Below are 20,559 nucleotides of genomic sequence, written 5' to 3'. Positions count from 1 at the left end.
ATTCCTTCCAGCACCTCCAGCACAGCAGGAGGCGAAGACCTGTAAAGTCCGAGCCGAGGACTTCCCCCTACTTGAGAAAGATGGAGACCTGGACTCCTTTCTGGTGGCATTCGAAAGGACCTGCCTTCAGCACCATCTGGCCCGGGATCAGTGGGCAAGATACCTGACCCCCCGTTTGAGGGGTAAGTCCCTGGATGCCTTGGGGGACTTACCTGCCAGGGAGGTACAGGACTACGACAGCATCAAGCGGGCCCTGATCCTGCAGTACAACCTCACTCCGGAGTCGTACCGCCAGAAGTTCCGGAACCTGCTGCGTGGCCCCAAGGACATCTGGACCGATCATATGCGGGCGCTGTTGAGAGCCGCAGAGCACTGGACCTCGGGTCTAGCGCTTACTACCCGCGAAGAGGTCCAGGAACTGTTCGTCACGGAGCAGTTCTTGTGGAACTGCCCAGAGGATCTCCGACTGTTCCTCCGTGACCGCAAACCAACGGGGGCTTCTGCTACAGCCGCCCTGGCAGATGAGTATGCCAATAACAGGGATCCTGAGCCGAAGAAGTCTGCCAGCAGCACCTGGAGAGGGGGTAAGCCCAATCCTGCCCCTGTTTCCCCAGTCCCCAGAACACAAGGGGTGTATCCCCCTGTTGCCCTCTCCAGGCAAGGAACAGACGTAAGACGTTGTCATCATTGCAACAAGCCAGGACACTTTAGGGCTGAGTGTCCCCAGCGCCAAAAGGCCCCATCCCAGTCCCAGAGAGCGCCCAATGTTCTGTGTGTGGGAGGGGGTGGTGGTAGGTCCCTGGACAATATCCAACCCGTCACCATAGGCCGTTCTGCGGTCATGGGACTGCGGGACACTGGCGCTGAATGAACCCTGGTACGGCCTGAGGTGGTGTCCCCTCAAGACTTTGTACCGGGAAAGACCCTTTCCGTCTCCGGGATTGGAGGCGTGGAGCCGGCACTTCCCATTGCCATGGTGTATTTGGATTGGGGTGCTGGGAGGGGGATGCGGGAGGTGGGAGTAACACCAAATATTCCCGCAAACATTTTATTAGGGACCGACTTGGGGCGGCTAGTGTCGCAATATGTACCCACTGAACCCCCAAGTTCGGCCGCCCCAAAATGTCTTGATTTATCTGCTTCTAACACCAATAATGTTGTATGGAGTGTGTCTCCTGAGGCCGAGGAGGGAGTGGAACCTGAGAGTAACCCACACACAGACACAACACAAACAGGGTTGTTAGTGAGAGCAGGTGAGGAAGGTGAGGATGCCCCCAGAGGTGCTCAGCCAGCGCACAGGGACCTCTTGTTCTCCGGTGAGGGAGGAGGGGGGCAGGATCCTGTAGAGGGAGACTCAGGGATGGAGAGGAAGGTTGCCACCGGCAGTGTAGGGCTTCCAGGAGAATCCAGGCCGCTGAGTCTAGGGCCTCTGCAGGGGGGAGCGAGCCATGGGGGGTGTGGGTGTCCCAGGAGAGGAACCGCCAGGTAAGACCCCAGAACAGGAGTTCCCCACGTCCGAGATGTCGACAGGCCTAGGAAGCCTGCCTGATCTGGCGGCTTGGTCAGAAACCGAGGGGAAGCGGGCACTACCCACGGTCACAGCGGTCATAGCCGCTGTCACCAGGAGAGGGAGCGCCGGAGCCCAAGGAGCCTCGCAAAGGTCCGAAGGCTTCCCCATTTCTGACCAAGTGGCAGCTGGGTCAGACAGCGGACAGGAGACATGTCCGGAGGTGCTGACGGAAGATGCGGCAGTTTCTTCGATTCTTGCCCCATCGAGTCAGGAGTTTCGGGCTGCGTTAGAAGCCGACGACAGCCTGAAAGCGCTCAAGGAGCGGGCGGCACAGCCTCCCCAGGATTCAGACGGCGAGCATGTGGTCTGGGACCAGGGACGGCTGTACCGGATGACAGTCCAGCAGGGTTCACTGGAGGCGTGGCCCAGGGACCGACAGTTAGTGGTACCCTATCCGTTCAGGGCGGAATTGTTGTGGCTCGCACATGAGATTCCGATGGCCGGACACCATGGGAACGCTAAAACCAAGGCCAGGATAGCTCAGCATTTCTACTGGCCTGGGATGGGAGCTGAGGTGACGGCCTACTGCAAGTCGTGTGTCACCTGTCAGAGGGTGGGGAAGTCGGGGCGGAGCTCCAAAGCCCCACTGATACCTCTGCCAATCATTGGAGAGCCTTTCTCGAGGGTGGCTGTGGATCTCGTGGGACCCCTGCCCACTGGCCCCCGCGGGAAACGCTCCATACTGACTGTAATAGACTACGCCACCCGATACCCAGAGGCGGTAGTTTTGTCGTCCACTAAGGCCGACAAAGTGGCAACCGCCTCATTGGAGATTTTCTCCAGAGTAGGATTTCCCCAGGAAATGCTCACCGATCAGGGGACCCAGTTCATGTCGGAGCTGATGGAGTCCCTATGTAAGCAAATACAGGTGCAACACCTGGTGGCCAGCCCGTATCACCCACAGACTAATGGCCTGTGTGAGCGGTTCAATGGCACCTTGAAACAGATGCTTAAGATGTTCGCCGACTCCTATGGGAGCGACTGGGAACGTCTTCTCCCGCACCTGCTATTTGCTTACCGGGAGGCTCCGCAGGCCTCAACGGGGTTCTCCCCCTTTGAGCTCCTGTACGGGCAATGTGTACGGGGACCCCTGGCTCTGGCGAAGGAAGCATGGGAAGAGGATTTAGCCACCTCGGAGGTGTCGGTCATCGAGTATGTCGCGCGCCACCGGGACAGGATGATGGCCTTGGCAAAGCTGGTGCAGGACAATATGGCCAAGGCCCAGGCCGACCAGAAGCGGTGGTACGACCAGAATGCTTGTGAGAGGACCTACCAGGTGGGTCAAAAAGTGTGGGTACTGGTCCCCTTACCACAGAACAAGCTTCAGGCAGCCTGGGAATGTCCATACCTCGTGCACCAGAAACTCAACGCCGTCACCTATCTGGTCATCCTGGACCTCACCCGTGAAAGGAGGAAGGCCTTCCACGTGAACATGATGAAGGCTCATCATGAGCGGGAAGCATATGCCCACCCAGCGTGCAACCTTCCCGAGGAGGGAGAAGTAGAAACCCTCCTGGATCTGCTCGCCCAAGCCAAGGCGGGTGGATCCATCGAGGATGTGAGGGTTGGCCACCAGCTCACGGAGGACCAACGGTCCCAGCTGGAGGCCACCCTGCAATCCTTCTGGGAGCTGTTCAGCAGCCTGCCCGGAAGGACTGAGATGGCTGTCCACGACGTGGTCACCGGCGATCACCCCCCGATCCGGCGTTCAACATATCGGGTCTCTTTCGAGGTGCAGGAAAACCTGCACCGAGAGATGGACGAGATGCTGAAGCTGGAGGTGATCCAGGCATCCAACAGCGCGTGGGCCTCACCTGTAGTCCTCGTCCCTAAAATGGACCGAACTACGTGGTTCTGTGTGGACTACTGGGGGCTGAACGCGGTGACGGTCCCCGATGCATTTTCCATACTACGCATCGATGACCTGCTCGATCGTATGGCCGGGGCCAAGTACCTGACCATCATGGATCTGAGCCGGGGATACTGGCAGATTCCCCTGACCCCCACGGCAAGGGAACGCTCTGCCTTTATCACCCCTTTTAGACTATAAGAGTCCACGGTGATGCCATTCGCCATGAGGAATGCCCCTGCCACTTTCCAGCGGATGGTCAATACGCTGCTTGAGGGACTTGGAGGGTGCGCGGCTGTGTACTTGGACGATATTGCAGTCTTCAGTCCCACCTGGGAGGATCCCCTAGAGCACCTGCGGCAGGTGCTCGGTCGGATCCACCGGGCAGGCTTGACTATCAAGCCGGAAAAGTGCCAGCTGGGCATGAGTGAGGTCCTCTACCTGGGTCACCGGGTAGGCGGGGGTGTTCTGAAGCCAGAACCTGGAAAAGTGGATGCCATCGCATCCTGGCCCACCCCCAGGACCAAAAAGTAGGTGCAGTCCTTCTTGGGGACTACCAGGTACTACAGGAGGTTCGTTCCACACTATAGCACCTTGGCCAAGCCCCTGACGGACCTCACCAAGAAGAAGCTGCCTGTCGCAGTCGACTGGACTGTCGCCTGCGAGACAGCCTTCAAGGCACTCAAGACAGCCCTAAGTAGCTCCCCTGTACTTCAAGCTGCCGACTTCGACCAGCCGTTTGTGGTACAGACCGACGCCAGTGACTTTGGCCTCGGTGCTGTGCTAAGTCAGGTCAACACGACAGGCCAGGAAAATCCTGTCTTTTACATGAGCAGGAAGCTACTGCCACGGGAGGTGGCCTACTCCATGGTGGAAAAGGAATGCCTGGCAATTGTATGGGCCCTGCAGCATCTGCAGCCCTACTTGTACGGGAGCCATTTCACCGTGGAGACGGACCACAACCCCCTCAGCTGGTTACACACGGTCACTGGGTCGAATGGAAGGTTGCTACGCTGGGGCCTCGCTCTCCAGCAGTATCACGTCTCCATTCACCACAGAAGAGGCCGTGACCACGGTAATGCTGACGGCTTATCCCGGCAAGGGGAGGGTGCAGAAGGACTCATGGGAGAACACAGGAGTGTGTTACCCCCTCGCACCATCTTTTAGGGGGAGGTGTCATGAAAGTCAGCTGCCATCTTAGGTATGATACGTCATACCTGAAGATATTCCCTATTGTCACACAGCTTCTACCATGCCACATTTTTGCAGGCCCTGGCAAACAGAGCAATTCGCCCCCACCTCTGGAGATCAGTGTCCAGAAACTTCTTTGATATGGTAAACAGATGGGCCAGTTTTGTTGTAGGACAGAGTCAGCTAGGCCCCAGGGGAGTAATTAACACCTTGATGTCACTGCAAACCATGTGTGCAAGCCTGAAAATCATGTGCTTTCTTTGTGGAAAATGGCCACCAAAAGCTACAAGATACACTATCGATTCCTAACAAGGTCCCAGGGGAGGCATGTTTAGAGTCAATGGCTTCCCCACAAGAGGAGGGTCACGACGAGACCTCTGGTGATACGATGAGATTACCCCAGGGAAAGTTATGGGTACTTTTCTAAAAATGAAGCTAAAATGAGCATTGGTAGGGAGGGCGGGGGGTAGTAAACTGACATCACCAAGAGTCGGCGTGACAGGACTTTAGTATAGCCGACAGTCAGAAACCCCCTCAGTGTGACCCAGGAGATGCTGTGAACACCTCCTGACGTCAGGTCCCGGTCTCGGAGTGGGAGGAGCACCTTTGCCATGTGCTACTGAGGCCTGGACAACTGCAACTAAGCTTGAACCTGTGGGATCGCAATCCTCCCTTGCACCACAAGAACGGTAACTGATTTATCGTTGTTATGCCTGTGTTTTGTATGTCTAATTGTTATATCTTTTAATCTGGCCAAATACCTTTGTATAGTTAATTGTATAGCCTTGTAATCTAGTGTATTCCTATAATCGATTAAATCATAAATTAATTGTGGGCTGTATCCTTTACTCCGCATATACGAATCCATTGGTCCGGAAACGCTTGGCTGAAACGCTACTGGGCTGGTTCCTGACCCGATACAAGTCTATTAACGGACCGGGCTTGTATCAAACGAGAACTGGTGGCAGCATACCATCTGGGGGATTTGAGGAAGGCAGGCAGTGACGGTCGGAGGTGTGGATATATATTACTGGTGCAGCCAGGGGAATATATAAACCGCCCTCACTGCAGAGGGCCTCAAATACCCAGAGGGCTACAGGACGGCCTCTCCGGCAACCACTCACTCTAGGTGCAGTACTTTGACTGACCTGAGAGGCAAGGGGGTGCCAGAGAGTTGTGCCTGTATCGTGGCGTCACGGATTGGTGACGTGTAAGGGACAACACACCACCGTGTTTTCCCCCGCTGGTAGCAGCTTCCTGGCACCACTTACTCTAGGTGCAGTACCTTGACTCACCTGAGAGGTAAGGGGGCACCAGAGAGCTTCACCCACCGGCCGGCTTTCATCACAGTGGCTACTTTGAAGAACCTAGAATATAAGACATATTTTCAGTTGTTTCACATTTTTTGTTAAGTATATAATTCCACATGTTAATTCATAGTTTTGACGCCTTCAGTGTGAATGTACAATTTTCATAGTCATGAAAATACAGAAAAATATTTAAATGAGAAGGTGTGTCCAAACTTTTGGTCTGTACTGTATATATATATATATATATATATATATATATATATAGTGACAGTGTCACTGGTGTTATATACGAGGGGAGGTATGTGTCACTCCAGCTGCTAGCCTGTGTGGACTGAAACCTACAAACTTTCTGCAAGCATGTTATATGCTGGGGGTTAACTCACTTAAAGGGTGTGTTTTTTGTGAATGGCAAAGAGGGTAGGAAGCCATTCACACTACCTCCCCTCAGGGTGTGGCTAAGCAAGTTTAAATGCTCAGTCAGGTCTCCAGGCTGTGTAACTTCAGCTCAGAGAGGAGTTGAAGGTGCTGCAAATTGGTGCAGGGCCAACCCGCACACATATGGACTGTGTTACCATTTGTCTTTTGTTTTACCTTTATGCCAGCAAGGCTGAGTTTATTTTTGCTGAAGTCTGCAGTGCTTTATGCTGCCATAATAAACCTGCAGACGAAACCGTTCTTGTGTCTACTTCCGACTGCCCAAAGTGAGTCGTCTTGCCAATATACAGTACAGACCAAAAGTTTGGACACACCTTCTCATTTAAAGATTTTCCTGTATTTTCATGACTATGAAAATTGTACATTCACACGGAAGGCATCAAAACTATGAATTAACACATGTGGAATTATATACTTAACAAAAAAGTGTGAAACAACTGAAAATATGTCTTATATTTTAGGTTCTTCAAAGTAGCCACCTTTTGCTTTGATGACTGCTTTGCACACTCTTGAGATTCTCTTGATGAGCTTCAAGAGGTAGTCACCGGAAATTGTTTTCACTTCACAGGTGTGCCCTGTCAGGTTTAATAAGTGGGATTTATTGCCTTATAAATGGGGTTGGGACCATCAGTTGTGTTGTGCAGAAGTCTGGTGGATACACAGCTGATAGTCCTACTGAATAGACTGTTAGAATTTGTATTATGGCAAGAAAAAAGCAGCTAAGTAAAGAAAAACGAGTGGCCATCATTACTTTAAGAAATGAAGGTCAGTCAGTCTGAAAAATTGGGAAAACTTTGAACGTGTCCCCAAGTGCAGTTGCAAAAACCATCAATCGCTACAAAGAAACTGGCTCACATGAGGACCGCTCCAGGAAAGGAAGACCAAGAGTCACCTCTGCTTCTGAGGATAAGTTTATCCGAGTCACCAGCCTCAGAAATCGCAGGTTAACAGCAGCTCAGATTAGAGACCAGGTCAATGCCACACAGAGTTCTAGCAGCAGACACATCTCTTCAACAACTGTTAAGAGGAGACTTTGTGCAGCAGGCCTTCATGGTAAAAAAGCTGCTGGGAAACCACTGCTAAGGACAGGCAACAAGCAGAAGAGACTTGTTTGGGCTAAAGAACACAAGTAATGGTCATTAGACCAGTGGAAATCTGTGCTTTGGTCTGATGAGTCCAAATTTGAGATCTTTGGTTCCAACCACCGTGTCTTTGTGCGATGCAGAAAAGGTGAACAGATGGACTCTACATGCCTAGTTCCCACCGTGAAGCATGGAGGAGGAGGTGTGATGGTGTGGGGGTGCTTTGCTGGTGACACTGTTGGGGATTTATTCAAAATTGAAGGCATACTGAACTAGCATGGCTACCACAGCATCTTGCAGCGGCATGCTATTCCATCCTGTTTGCGTTTAGTTGGACCATCATTTATTTTTCAACAGGACAATGACCCCAAACACACCTCCAGGCTGTGTAAGGGCTATTTGACCAAGAAGGAGAGTGATTGGGTGCTACGCCAGATGACCTGGCCTCCACAGTTACCAGATCTGAACCCAATCGAGATGGTTTGGGGTGAGCTGGACCGCAGAGTGAAGTCAAAAGCGCCAACAAGTGCTAAGCATCTCTGGGAACTTCTTCAAGATTGTTGGAAGACCATTTCCGGTGACTACCTCTTGAAGCTCATCAAGAGAATGCCAAGAGTGTGCAAAGCAGTCATCAAAGCAAAAGGTGGCTACTTTGAAGAACCTAGAATATAAGACATATTTTCAGTTGTTTCACACTTTTTTGTTAAGTATATAATTCCACATGTGTTAATTCATAGTTTTGATGCCTTCAGTGTGAATGTACAATCTTCATAGTCATGAAAATACAGAAAAATCTTTAAATGAGAAGGTGTGTCCAAACTTTAGGTCTGTACTGTATATATATATATATATATATACATATATATTTAAAGTAAATTCTAACAAAATGTAAAGTGAATGAACAAAAGGGAAATCTGAAACAGATCAATATTTGATGTGGCCGCCTTTGCCTCCAAAGCAGTATCAATTCTTCTATGTACACAGTTTTTGGTCATATATCATGGCAAGAATGAGCACAACAAGACACAATGTAGTTATACTGCATCAGCAAGATCTCTCGTAGGCAACAATTTCACAGCAGACAAGCATCAAGAAATAGACAATGTTCAGGACCATGGATGCACTGGTCGACCAAGGAAACTTTATGCGGCAGATGAAAGACACATCATGCTAACTTCCTTTCAAAATCAGAAGATGTTCAGCAGTGCCATCAGCTCAGAACTGCCAGCAATCACCTGGGATCCATTTGTTCAGAGAAGTATATATAAAATTTTACTTTTACTATGCTTTAGTCACGTGATTTATGATAGGGAGTTTTGTGATAAATATATCAGTATCATTTATTCATGTCTTATCAGTTTTCCATTGTTAATCTTTCACAAGAGAGACTTATGCACAAGACAGGCTTTATATATAGAAAATACCAGAGGATTCTATCACAAACTTCCACTTTTCAAGGAAAGCAATTGATTCAAATTCCAACATTTTTCTGGAAGAATTCATACAAAGAGTGAAGGACAAACCTTTAGTGAAAGAGGATCACTATTAAGAATTCCAGCATTGTTTTATTATATTCTTGGAGTGCAATTATGCTTTGTTTTTTTTTGTATCAAAAAAATATGTTGTTGCCAGATGTTTGCTGTGAGTCAATAGGGAAATATTATGTGCACGAAATACACCGTTGTTTTCGTTGCCTTTTTCCTTTTACTTTGCTTGCGTTTTTTGTTATCATGACTTTTTTTCTTCAAAATCACAGAATTTTTAAGGTATGGCTTTCTAGGGCCCTTTTGTTGTGTTTTTCTCTCACAGACTACTAGTATTTTTTTTCTGTCTAAGAAATGCATGCATTAATGTCTATTACTTTTTTGAGGCATTTGTATTGCTTTTTTTGACAAGACAAATCATGCAATTCTAATAAGATTCATAGTATTGTATTATCTGTGAATCTGTAACTTATTAAAGGGAACCTGTCACGTCGTTTTTAGCTATTCAACTGGCCCCAGTGTGTTGTTAATGATGCGCATCACTAACATGGTTTACTCAAAGAAAAGCTCCCAGTGTTATGTTTAAAAAACACTTTATATTATTAGGGTATTCCCTCACATACTTTTTCTTTCAGTCATAGGGGTGGTGCTTTTTATCCTTTCAGTCACGGGTCAGTGTCCTGTTCAAATTATGCACACCCACAGCATTTTGATTGATTGCTGTGACTTGCCGATGTCGGGGCAACCACATAGCAAATCTTGCACATACTGCCCATCCACTCCCCGGAGCCCCTGTGAGACAGTGGCTATATGACGTGTGAGTGCGCACAATATGCTTGCCACTGTGTCCCTTCCACTCTACGCTCCGATATATATGACATGTTTCCTTTGAATTTAAAGTTAAAATCATGATAGGAAATATGGCATTAATACCTGCAGCCTGGGACATCCAGGTAGGCAGATATCATGAAAATTGTTATCTCATAATTGTTTGGGCACCGGCCACATCCCATTAACTAGCCCCAATCTGAGGTCATCCAGAGGAGGTAGGTGGGTGTGACTTTTGTCTGATAAATACAGGTTTTGAATTATAATCGTCAGTCCTGGAAGATAGTTTGCTGTAGTTCTGTACCGGTTTCCTAAAAGGAGAGCTTCCCTCCGCTAAGATCTGCGGAATTTCCATGACACAGGTTTAGTAATTTTCTTTCGTTATCCCTTTTTATTTGATGTAATTGTATATACTGCATTGTTTTGTCTTCTTTTGTAATATATTTTGCATATATTTATAATCACTACCTACTTTTTGGATTAAATATATACAATTTAATAGCTTTGTTCCTCTTGCTCTATAAACTGCAACTCGGAAGCCATACCTGTAACGGGTGTCCAATAGGCCGGTATAAATGATTGGTGGTGGCAGCTAGTTTTCTTGGGTTATTGCAGAGCTTGACAGTGACCGTACCGGAGTATTTATATTCCATGTGGTGAAATCGGATGTGTATGTACTATACGTTTACTGTGAGTTCCCCAATAACTGACCTAGTAAATGAGCTTTGGCCTCATCAATCACTCATCAATCAACTGCGTAACTGTCCTAATGATTGGAGGCAGCGGAGTGCTGGTTTGTGACAATTGGCAACAGTGGGGGGGATATCAGCTCGATCCCCCAGCTGTTTTCCTGACAATTGGTTGCAGTGGTGGGATTTCTGCGTGATCCTCTGGCTGTTTTCCTGACAAATGGTTGCAGTGGTGAGATTTTTGCGTGATCCTCTGGCTGTGGCTGTGACACTGTTTAATAAATCTGTCAAATTTTAGCACTGTCTAGTCTAAGTTTACAGCACTTATTATTAGCTTACTTCGTGGCAGAAAGTGGGCCACAATTGTAGTGTATGTTAAGCCATATTCATTTCCTCGATAAGTCAAATCCCTTACTAGTGTGGCCATACACCAAATCAGACAAGTTGTAAAAAGTGTCTACAACACATAATAAATAAAAATTATGAAAGAACAATATTTTGGAGCAAACTACAGCACAATTCTTGCACATTTAGCTGGATAAATATTCCCCATTGTGTGCCATCGTATCTGTAATTTAAACACTAGACTCTGATGTGTAGATGTGCAATTTTGCAATTCACAACTTATTAAAATTTATTAAAATTTTCAGCCTTTCTTGAAATGTTAACATTAAACTTATCTTTCGTTTACAGCTTGCTGCTTTGGAGACCGACCCCCATTGCTAGACAGCAGAACATGCGCAGTGCTTAATAGTTATTTTCTATTGCGTTTGTAGGCATTATTTTGCTGCTGGTCAAAGTAATCATGGTCAGGTTTAGTGCAATGCTCACAAGATAGGCAGCAGTGGTCGGTCTCCTAGGTATTAAGTTGTAATATTTCAAGAATAGCTGAAAATTTAACGAGCAGCAAACTATAAAACTGCTTATCTTTACAAGCACTATTTAATGAGGAATTACTCTTTAAACTCAATTGAAGCTACATTTTTACATATAGTTTGATATACACATACAGTACAGATCAAAAGTTTGGACACACCTTCTCATTTAAAGATTTTTCTGTATTTTCATGACTTTGAAAATTGTACATTCACACTGAAGGCATCAAAACTATGAATTAACACATGTGGAATTATATACTTAACAAAAAAGTGTGAAACAACTGAAAATATGTCTTATATTCTAGGTTCTTCAAAGTAGCCACCTTTTGCTTTCATGACTGCTTTGCACACTCTTGGCATTCTCTTGATGAGCTTCAAGAGGTAGTCACCGGAAATGGTTTTCACTTCACAGGTGTGCCCTGTCAGGTTTAATAAGTGGGATTTCTTGCCTTATAAAGTCAGGTGGATACCCAGCTGATAGTCCTACTGAATAGACTGTTAGAATGTGTATTATGGCAAAAGCAGCTAAGTAAAGAAAAATGAGTGGCCATCATTACTTTAAGTAATGAAGGTCAGTCAGTCCGAAAAATTGGGCAAACTTTGAAAGTGTCCCCAAGTGCAGTTGCAAAAACCATCAAGCGCTACAAAGAAACTGGCTCACATGAGGACCGCCCCAGGAAAGGAAGACGAAGAGTCACCTCTGCTTCTGAGGATAAGTTTATCCGAGTCACCAGCCTCAGAAATTGCAGGTTAACAGCAGCTCAGATTAGAGACCAGGTCAATGCCACACAGAGTTCTAGCAGCAGACACATCTCTTCAACAACTGTTAAGATGAGACTTTGTGCAGCAGGCCTTCATGGTAAAATAGCTGCTTGGAAACCACTGCTAAGGACAGGCAACAAGCAGAAGAGACTTGTTTGGGCTAAAGAACACAAGGAATAGACATTAGACCAGTAGAAATCTGTGCTTTGGTCTGATGAGTCCAAATTTGAGATCTTTGATTCCAACCACCGTGTCTTTGTGCGACACAGAAAAGGTGAACGGATGGACTCTACATGCCTGGTTCCCACCGTGAAGCATGGAGGAGGAGGTGTGATGGTGTGGGGGTGCTTTGCTGGTGATACTGTTGGGGATTTATTCAAAATTGAAGGCATACTGAACCAGCATGGCTACCACAGCATCTTGCAGCGGCATGCTATTCCATCCAGTTTGTGTTTAGTCGGACCATCATTTATTTTTCAACAGGACAATGACCCCAAACACACCTCCAGGCTGTGTAAGGGCTATTTGACCAAGACGGAGAGTGATGGGGTGCTACGCAAGATGACCTGGCCTCCACAGTCACCAGACCTGAACCCAATCGAGATGGTTTGGGGTGAGCTAGACCGCAGAGTGAAGGCAAAAGGGCCAACAAGTGCTAAGCATCTCTGGGAACTCCTTCAAGATTGTTGGAAGACCATTTCCGGTGACTACCCCTTGAAGCTCCTCAAGAGAATGCTAAGAGTGTGCAAAGCAGTCATCAAAGCAAAAGGTGGATACTTTGAAGAACATAGAATATAAGACATATTTTCAGTTGTTTCACACTTTTTTGTTAAGTATATAATTCCACATGTGTTAATTCATAGTTTTGATGCCTTCAGTGTGAATGTACAATTTTCATAGTCATGAAAATACAGAAAAATCTTTAAATGAGAGGGTGTGTCCAAACTTTTGGTCTGTACTGTATGTCTGGAAAGATATCACTAAGGAAACTACTATCCAGAGACTTTTATGGAGAAAATGTATTTATAGTGTAAGTTTGGATTCATCTGAAAAAAAAAAAAATTCATGTTCATTTTCGCATGTTGATGGATTTTTTATGCATTTAACATTAAGACACAAACTTTGTGTGAAAAAAGTCTTACATTATTCAATGAACAGCAAGCATTGCACTATTTTATTACTCTTAATAAAACTTCCAGTCCAGTATGTAGGGAGTCATGTGGTACTGAGTATTAATATCATTAGGAAAACTATTAACTCTGAAATTAAATCCAAACATTCAAAGCAATTGACTCCTTAGCTCTGTATATACAGTGTGCTCACCATTATTGGCACCCCTTCATTTTCTTCATAGACTGTACAATATCTTCAGAAATAAATGGAAATGTACCAAAGTTATAATCTCAGGATTTTTTAATTAGTGGTCCAAAGTAATACAACAATAAAACATTGTTTTTTCATTTCCATGTTGCAATTTCAAAGAAGAAACAGAATAAACAGCATGTGCAGCAATAAAGGCCCCCTAATTAATACTTGGTTGTATACCCTTTGGCATTGCTGATGTAGCACCCTGAGGACTCGGCTGCTACAGGGGTATTGCACCTCAAGCCAGAGGTGTGGTATTCCACTCCTGGGTAAGGATGGAGTGTGGAACTGAGCTCAGTAGGCTGCATGCACTACATACATCCCATTTCCGGGGGACAGAACGACGGTACTCCCACCAGTTTATGTGCAGGTACAACAGCGTCTGTCCCTGGCTGGAGTGGGAGGGGGGTGGAACATCCCAGTAGTGTAGGGGCAGATAGGGGGAGTAGTCTGGGTAAAGATAGGAGCTCATTGGGTGCTGGTCACCTGAGCTCACACATAGAGGGAGTATATAAGGTGGGCACCATCTTAGGACAGGGTCAGTCAGTGAGAGTTTAGCCTGAGGAGCAGAGCAGAGGAGCTCAGCCAGGAGGGCTGACAGGGAGCTGTGGCTCCGGCTGGGCCCAACTCCAGAACAGAGCCTGCTGAGAGAGAGAGAGAGGAGTGAGAAGGACCCAGAGAGGAAAGCAGAAAGAACCCCAAGACCCCAGAATACAGACAGAAGGGTGAAGGGTTGGCGAACAAGGGTACCGGATCCCAAGCTGGCGGAGGCCAAAGCAAACCTTAGCCAGGAACCGGAGGTTGTGGGCAGGATCTGCCACGACCCTCACCAAATCCACTAGAAAGGCACACCGAGCATAGGGTCAGGGAGCCCAGAGGAGGCTTAACCAACAAGAGACCCGAGGGAGCCGGACATAAGTGGATCCCTGGTGGGAACGGCCAGAGGAAGGGAGAGTCAGAAAGGAGCTCAGGACCACGCTCCAGAATTGCCTGGGGGTTGGCCGAGTCCAGGACCTGGTGGACGCAGCACGGCTCAGGTGGTCACTCAAGGCCAGAGTGACCAAAAGAACACCAGTAAGTAAAAGCCCTGAACTGCATCTCCTGACTCTGAGTCTCCTTGCTGCACCTTCACAACCACCATCCTCCACGTCTGACCCCCTGAGGCTATACCCCTCCCGTTGGGGGTTATACTACCACAGCTGCACACACACCACCAGCCTCAGCGGACCATCCTGCAGCGGCGGCCTTTTGACCGCAAATCAACGGGTGGCGTAGTCGACACTAAGAACATCTGCAAGGACTGCCGCACACTGAGTTTGACACCCTGGGCACGGACCGGGTCACAGCCACTCGGAGACTACAACCCCCATCTGATCCGGCTCCGGGTATCCCTAACAACATGGCCCAGGGGGCGCGTCACTGACAGCCTCCAAACGTTTCTTGTAGCCATCTATAAGCATCTTGAACTTCTCAGCTGGAAATTTCTCCCTCTCTTCCTTTGCAGTTTGTTCAAGCTCTTGAATGTTCTTTTTTCCCAGTGTCAGATTTCAGCTCACCCCAATGATTTTCAAAGGGATTGAGGTCAGAACTCATTTCTGACCATTTTAAAACAGTCCATTTTTTCTTTTTCAACCATTCCTGTGTACTTTTGGATGGGTGCTTTGGGTAATTGTCTTGCTGGAGGACCCATGATCTTCGACTCAAACCAAGTTTTCTTACACTGGGTAGGACATTTCGCTCTAAAATCTCTTGATAATTCTCTGATTTGATGATTTCTGTGATACGGTCAAGGACTCCAGTACCAGATGCAGCAAAGCAACCCCTCAGCATTATGGATCCTCAACCATGTTTAACTGTTGGTAAGGTGTTCTTTTCCTTATTAGCTTCATTGCACAGTCTCTAAACAAACTGTTACTTGGCATTGCCAAAAAGCTCTATTTTTGCTTCATCTGTCCACAGAACATTTTCCCAGAAGGATTGTGGTTTGTCAAGTTACTCTTTGGCAAAGATCAGTCGTTCCTTTTTATGTCTTTTCTTCAGCAATAGTTTCCTGGTTTAGTGTGCAGCGCATGGTACTTGTTGAATCCATGACCCCAGATTGTTCCAGGTTGGCCTTCAGGTCTTTGGATGTTTGACGTGGTGTTTTTTTCACCATTCGCACCAACCCTCAAAGACATCTTTTGTCAATTTTCATCTTTCCCCCACGTCCAGGCAGGTTCTTGACGGTTCCATGCTTGGCAAACTTAACACTGTTGAAACTGGGATACCAAGGTCTTGTGCTTGCTAACGATAGCTGACAGCTCATTTGTCTTCACCATTATGACAAAGGAACAGAGCCTACCATGTGGTTTTTTAAAACACTGAAGTCATTATTCATTGGCTAATTCATGTCACATGGGCACTGACAATTAATCACAGGAGAATCTCTTTTGTGATTTACCTCAGGTGTGTCAAAATGTGTTTCCATACTAAGTTAATGTAAAGCTAGCTTTAGGTTTTTCTATTTTTCCCTCCTATTGTTTTTGTTTTTAAATTATTGTTTATCATTTGCTCTTTTGCATTTAACACGAGTGCTCTGTACAAAAAAACTGCTTCACTTGGTTCATGTTTTTCAGGAGATATTCCACATTATGTACTTAAACTTCATAGGTGCCAATAATGATGAGCAGGACTGCTTGTATAGGGATCATATAATCCATCCACTCTCACCATTACAGAGCAATCCTATGGTCTATCAGAAGATGTAGATTAGTGGCACTCATACAGAAAGCCTCAGACTAATGTCACCACTTCAGTTCTTGTTTGTTCTAAATGTCTTTCGATACATCATCTAATTCAAAATATAAGTGCAGGAGGTATACAATACATTGACAATTGTTAAATATAATGGGACGGAAACCTTATATATTTATGGCTACATAATCATGGAATCTTGAGAGGTGCTGACTATGTCTACATTGTAGCAACCATATCCAAAAGGAAGATTTCCACATGATACATTTTACTGTTATCTTTTTATGGCACCCATTCAAGTACATATACTGTCTATATAACATGTTCTAAACATTAATATACTATCATCCTGGCTGGGCTTCTACTCAGCCATTCAATATGAACAAATGGAAAATAAGTCTTTTAATGAGCTGATATATCTAAAGACCATATATATCTAAAGACATATTTTTAAGGCTATGTTCCCACATCATGGTTTTTCTGCGTTCATTTTCTGCAGCAAAACCTGATCTTTTGCCACAAGGTTGATCAAGATTTTTGTTGCTGTTTTCTTGCTTTTTCGCGGTGCATTTTTTTCTGCGTTTTTTTCTTTGTCCTTTTGTCTCTGTTTGGCTAAGTGCCCATGATGCAGAAATGCTGCAGATTTTTTCCGCATCTCCTTGGCAGGAAAAACGCATGCAGATTTTACATACGTTTTTCCTGCCAGGTAGAAGCGTTTGTCAAGCGTTTTTGCATGCATTTCTGCATGCGGGTTATCAAGCGCTTTTACAAGCGGTTTTAGCATCACTTGGAAAAGTGCTTGACAACTTGGTCACACTATGTAAATCCATGCAACCGGCATGGATTTATAAAGTGTGACCAAGTAATAGTTAACAAAAAGAATATGGTAAAAAATAAAGATTATACTTACCTTCTGATGGCCCCTGGTCTTTTCTCTGCTGCGTGTGGTGTTTTGGGTGGCTCGCGGTGGTGTGAATGGACCTTTCATGATGACATTTAGTCATGTGACAGGTCACGCGACAGCCAAAGTCAGCGGTCGTGTTACCTGTCACATGACTAAATTACGTCATGGAAGGTCCTTTTAGACCATCGCGAGCCGTACAAGAGACCGGATACAAAGCTGAGGAGACTGGGGGACATCGGAAGGTAAGTATAATCTTTATTTTTTATTTTAAATTCTTTTTTTAACAGGTACTATGGTACCTGGGGTCTGGAGGAGAATCTCCTCTTCTCCAGACCCAGGTACCATCCGCACATTGAATCGCTTAATATCCGCATGTGCACATGTAGTGATGCGGATATTATGCGATTCAATGCAAGTCAATGGCGGCAATTACGCTGCGTGTCCGCAAAATTAATGGACATGCTGACTATTTTTCCGCAATGATCATTGGGGACCATGGGGCACGTATTGCCAAGCGTTTTTTAAGAGTTTTCGCTGTGGAAATTCCGCGGAAAAAACGCTTGAAAAATGCATAGTGGGCAGGCAGCCTTATGCATGTACATAAAGTTCAGTGAAAAAAAAATCTCATTCTGGTTTATGCACAAAAAACGCTGAAAAAACACTGAAAACTTGACACCTGCATTTTATCAGCGTTTTTTTTCATCGCCCTTTACTTCCAATTGGTGAAAAAACGCTGAAAGAAGTGACATGCTCTATCTTTTAAAAATCCATTCAAAGCACAAAATCCAGAACAAAAAAAACCATGATGTGTGCATGAGATTTCTGGAATCTCATAGACTTTGCTGGTACTGCAAAACGCTGCTGAAACTTTGCATAGAAAAAAAACACATCAAAAAACGATGAAAAAAACATGATGTGTGAACATAGCCTTACAGTTTTAAGAAATCTTGGTAAAAATGTATACTCAGTGAACCACAATGGACATTCCTCCATTCCCCAAAAACAGATATGATCAAGTACTGGCCGAACACAATTTTTAAGAACTTTACAGACGATGACAAGTATGGGATATGTACTGTATATAGATGAATACCGACATTAATTTTTCTGTTTACATTTTTTTCTTCTCATGAAAGCAAACAAAATATATTATATATTCTCAAGACATAAGTCTGAAAAAAAGTTACAAATCTTCAGTATTTTGTTTTGGTCATAATGAGAATTAACAGATTAATTTAGATCTGAAAAAGAGTATCTAAAAGGAAATCACTGTTTTTCCCATTGCAAACAATATATACAGTGGTGGCCAAAAGTATTAGCACCCCTGCAGTTCTGTCAGATAATACTCAGTTTCTTCCTGAAAATGATTGCAATCACAAATTCTTTGGTATTATTATCTTCATTTAATTTGTCTTCAATGAAAAAACACAAAAAGAATTGTCCTAAAGCCAAATTGGATACAATTCCACACCAAACCTAAAAAAGGGGGTGGACAAAAGTATTTGCACTGTTTGAAAAATCATGTGATGCTTCTCTAATTCGTGTAATTAACAGCACCTGTAACTTACCTGTGGCACCTAACAGGTGTTGGCAATAACTAAATCACACTTGCAGCCAGTTAACATGGATTAAAGTTGACTCAACCTCTGTCCTGTGTCCTTGTGTGTACCACATTGAGCATGGAGAAAAGAAAGAAGACCAAAGAACTGTCTGAGGACTTGAGAAACCAAATTGTGAGGAAGCATGAGCAATCTCAAGGCTACAAGTCCATCTCCAAAGACCTGAATGTTCCTGTGTCTTCCGTGCGCAGTGTCATCAAGAAGTTTAAAGCCCATGGCACTGTGGCTAACCTCCCTAGATGTGGACAGAAAAGAAAAATTGACGAGAGATTTCAACGCAAGATTGTGCGGATGGTGGATAAAGAACCTCAACTAACATCCAAACAAGTTCAAGCTGCCCTGCAGTCCGAGGGTACAACAGTGTCAACCCGTACTATCCGTCGGCATCTGAATGAAAAGGGACTGTATGGTAGGCTACCCAGGAAGACCCCACTTCTTACCCCGAGACATAAAAAAGCCAGGCTGGAGTTTGCCAAAACTTACCTGAGAAAGCCTAAAACGTTTTGGAAGAATGTTCTCTGGTCAGATGAGACAAAAGTAGAGCTTTTTGGGAAAAAGCATCAACATAGAGTGTACAGGAAAAAAAAAGAGGCATTCAAAGAAAAGAACACGGTCCCTACAGTCAAACATGGTGGAGGTTCCCTGATGTTTTGGGGTTGCTTTGCTGCCTCTGGCACTGGACTGCTTGACCGTGTGCATGGCATTATGAAGTCTGAAGACTACCAACAAATTTTGCAGCATAATGTAGGGCCCAGTGTGAGAAAGCTGGGTCTCCCTCAGAGGTCATGGGTCTTCCAGCAGGACAATGACCCAAAACACACTTCCAAAAGCACTATGAAATGGTTTGAGAGAAAGCACTGGAGACTTCTAAGGTGGCCAGCAATGAGTCCAGACCTGAATCCCATAGAACACCTGTGGAGAGATCTCAAAATGGCAGTTTGGAGAAGGCACCCTTCAAATATCAGGGACCTGGAGCAGTTTGCCAAAGATGAATGGTCTACAATTCCAGCAGAGCATTGTAAGAAACTCATTGATGGTTACCGGAAGCGGCTGTTCGCAGTTATTTTGACTAAAGGTTGTGCAACCAAGTATTAGGCTGAGGGTGCCAATACTTTTGTCCGCCCCTTTTTTGGAGTTTTGTGTGAAATGATCAATGATTTGATTTTTGCTTCATTCTCTTTTGTGTTTTTTCCTTGCAAGCAAACTAAATGAAGATAATAAGACCACAGAATTTGTGATTGCAATCATTTTCAGGAAGAAACTGAGTATTATCTGACAGAATTGCAGGGGTGCCAATACTTTTGGCCACCACTGTATATGTATATATATATATATATATATATATATATATATATAGTTATCCTCCAATAAGTAAGAAAAATAAGGTGCCTTTATTAGTGCATATCCAATAGCAACATTTCAATTCCTCCTGGAACTTTTCCCAAGCACTCATAAGGTGCAAATAAGTGGCTTTAAGGGCACGGACTGGGCGGCGGCTCTCCCAACCCAAGCGTGAGAGCTTCATGTATTGCTATGCAACTGCCACGCTCGGGTCGGGAGAGCTGCCGGCCAGTCCGTGCACTTCGTTGCGATCTCGTTCTGATTTATACGGCCGTCTGACTGTGCCCTTAATAGCATATCACAGACATCATCTCATAAGCAGTGATTAATCAAAAGCATAAGATACATAATGACAATTCCATAAAGAAGTAATGTGAAAGTGACAGCGATAATAATGCATAATACATATCTATAAAGCACATAAACAAATGGACTCACCCCATGCAAAATCCATCCTCTTACAACACGTATAAATACCGGGCCAGCGACGTCTTCAAGACGCTAGTGTGCATGTCTATA

The 20,559-nt window shown here is 45.4% G+C and overlaps 1 protein-coding gene across 6 annotated transcripts in view; it reads right to left on the bottom strand.

Annotated features, from left to right (window-relative positions):
* B4GALNT1 (beta-1,4-N-acetyl-galactosaminyltransferase 1) overlaps positions 1–20,559 on the bottom strand; it is a 231,789-nt gene that overhangs the window by 175,139 nt on the left and 36,091 nt on the right. For 3 of the 6 annotated variants that reach the window (XM_073663285.1, XM_073663288.1, XM_073663287.1), the window contains exon 2: positions 5,906–5,977. The exons of the other annotated variants lie outside the window; for them this stretch is intronic. In XM_073663285.1, the coding sequence (XP_073519386.1) occupies positions 5,906–5,955 (50 nt within the window). In that variant the 5' untranslated portion in view covers positions 5,956–5,977. The remainder of the gene's footprint in view (positions 1–5,905; positions 5,978–20,559) is intronic. 6 annotated transcript variants of the gene reach the window in all.

This window comes from Phyllobates terribilis, unplaced genomic scaffold (genome assembly GCF_046119375.1).
Source record: "Phyllobates terribilis strain yellow unplaced genomic scaffold, ASM4611937v1 Scaffold_2__4_contigs__length_985480577, whole genome shotgun sequence".
Taxonomy (NCBI): Eukaryota; Metazoa; Chordata; class Amphibia; order Anura; family Dendrobatidae; genus Phyllobates; species Phyllobates terribilis.
Note: the sequence above shows the minus strand (reverse complement) of the source record. Positions and strands in the feature narration are given on the sequence as shown.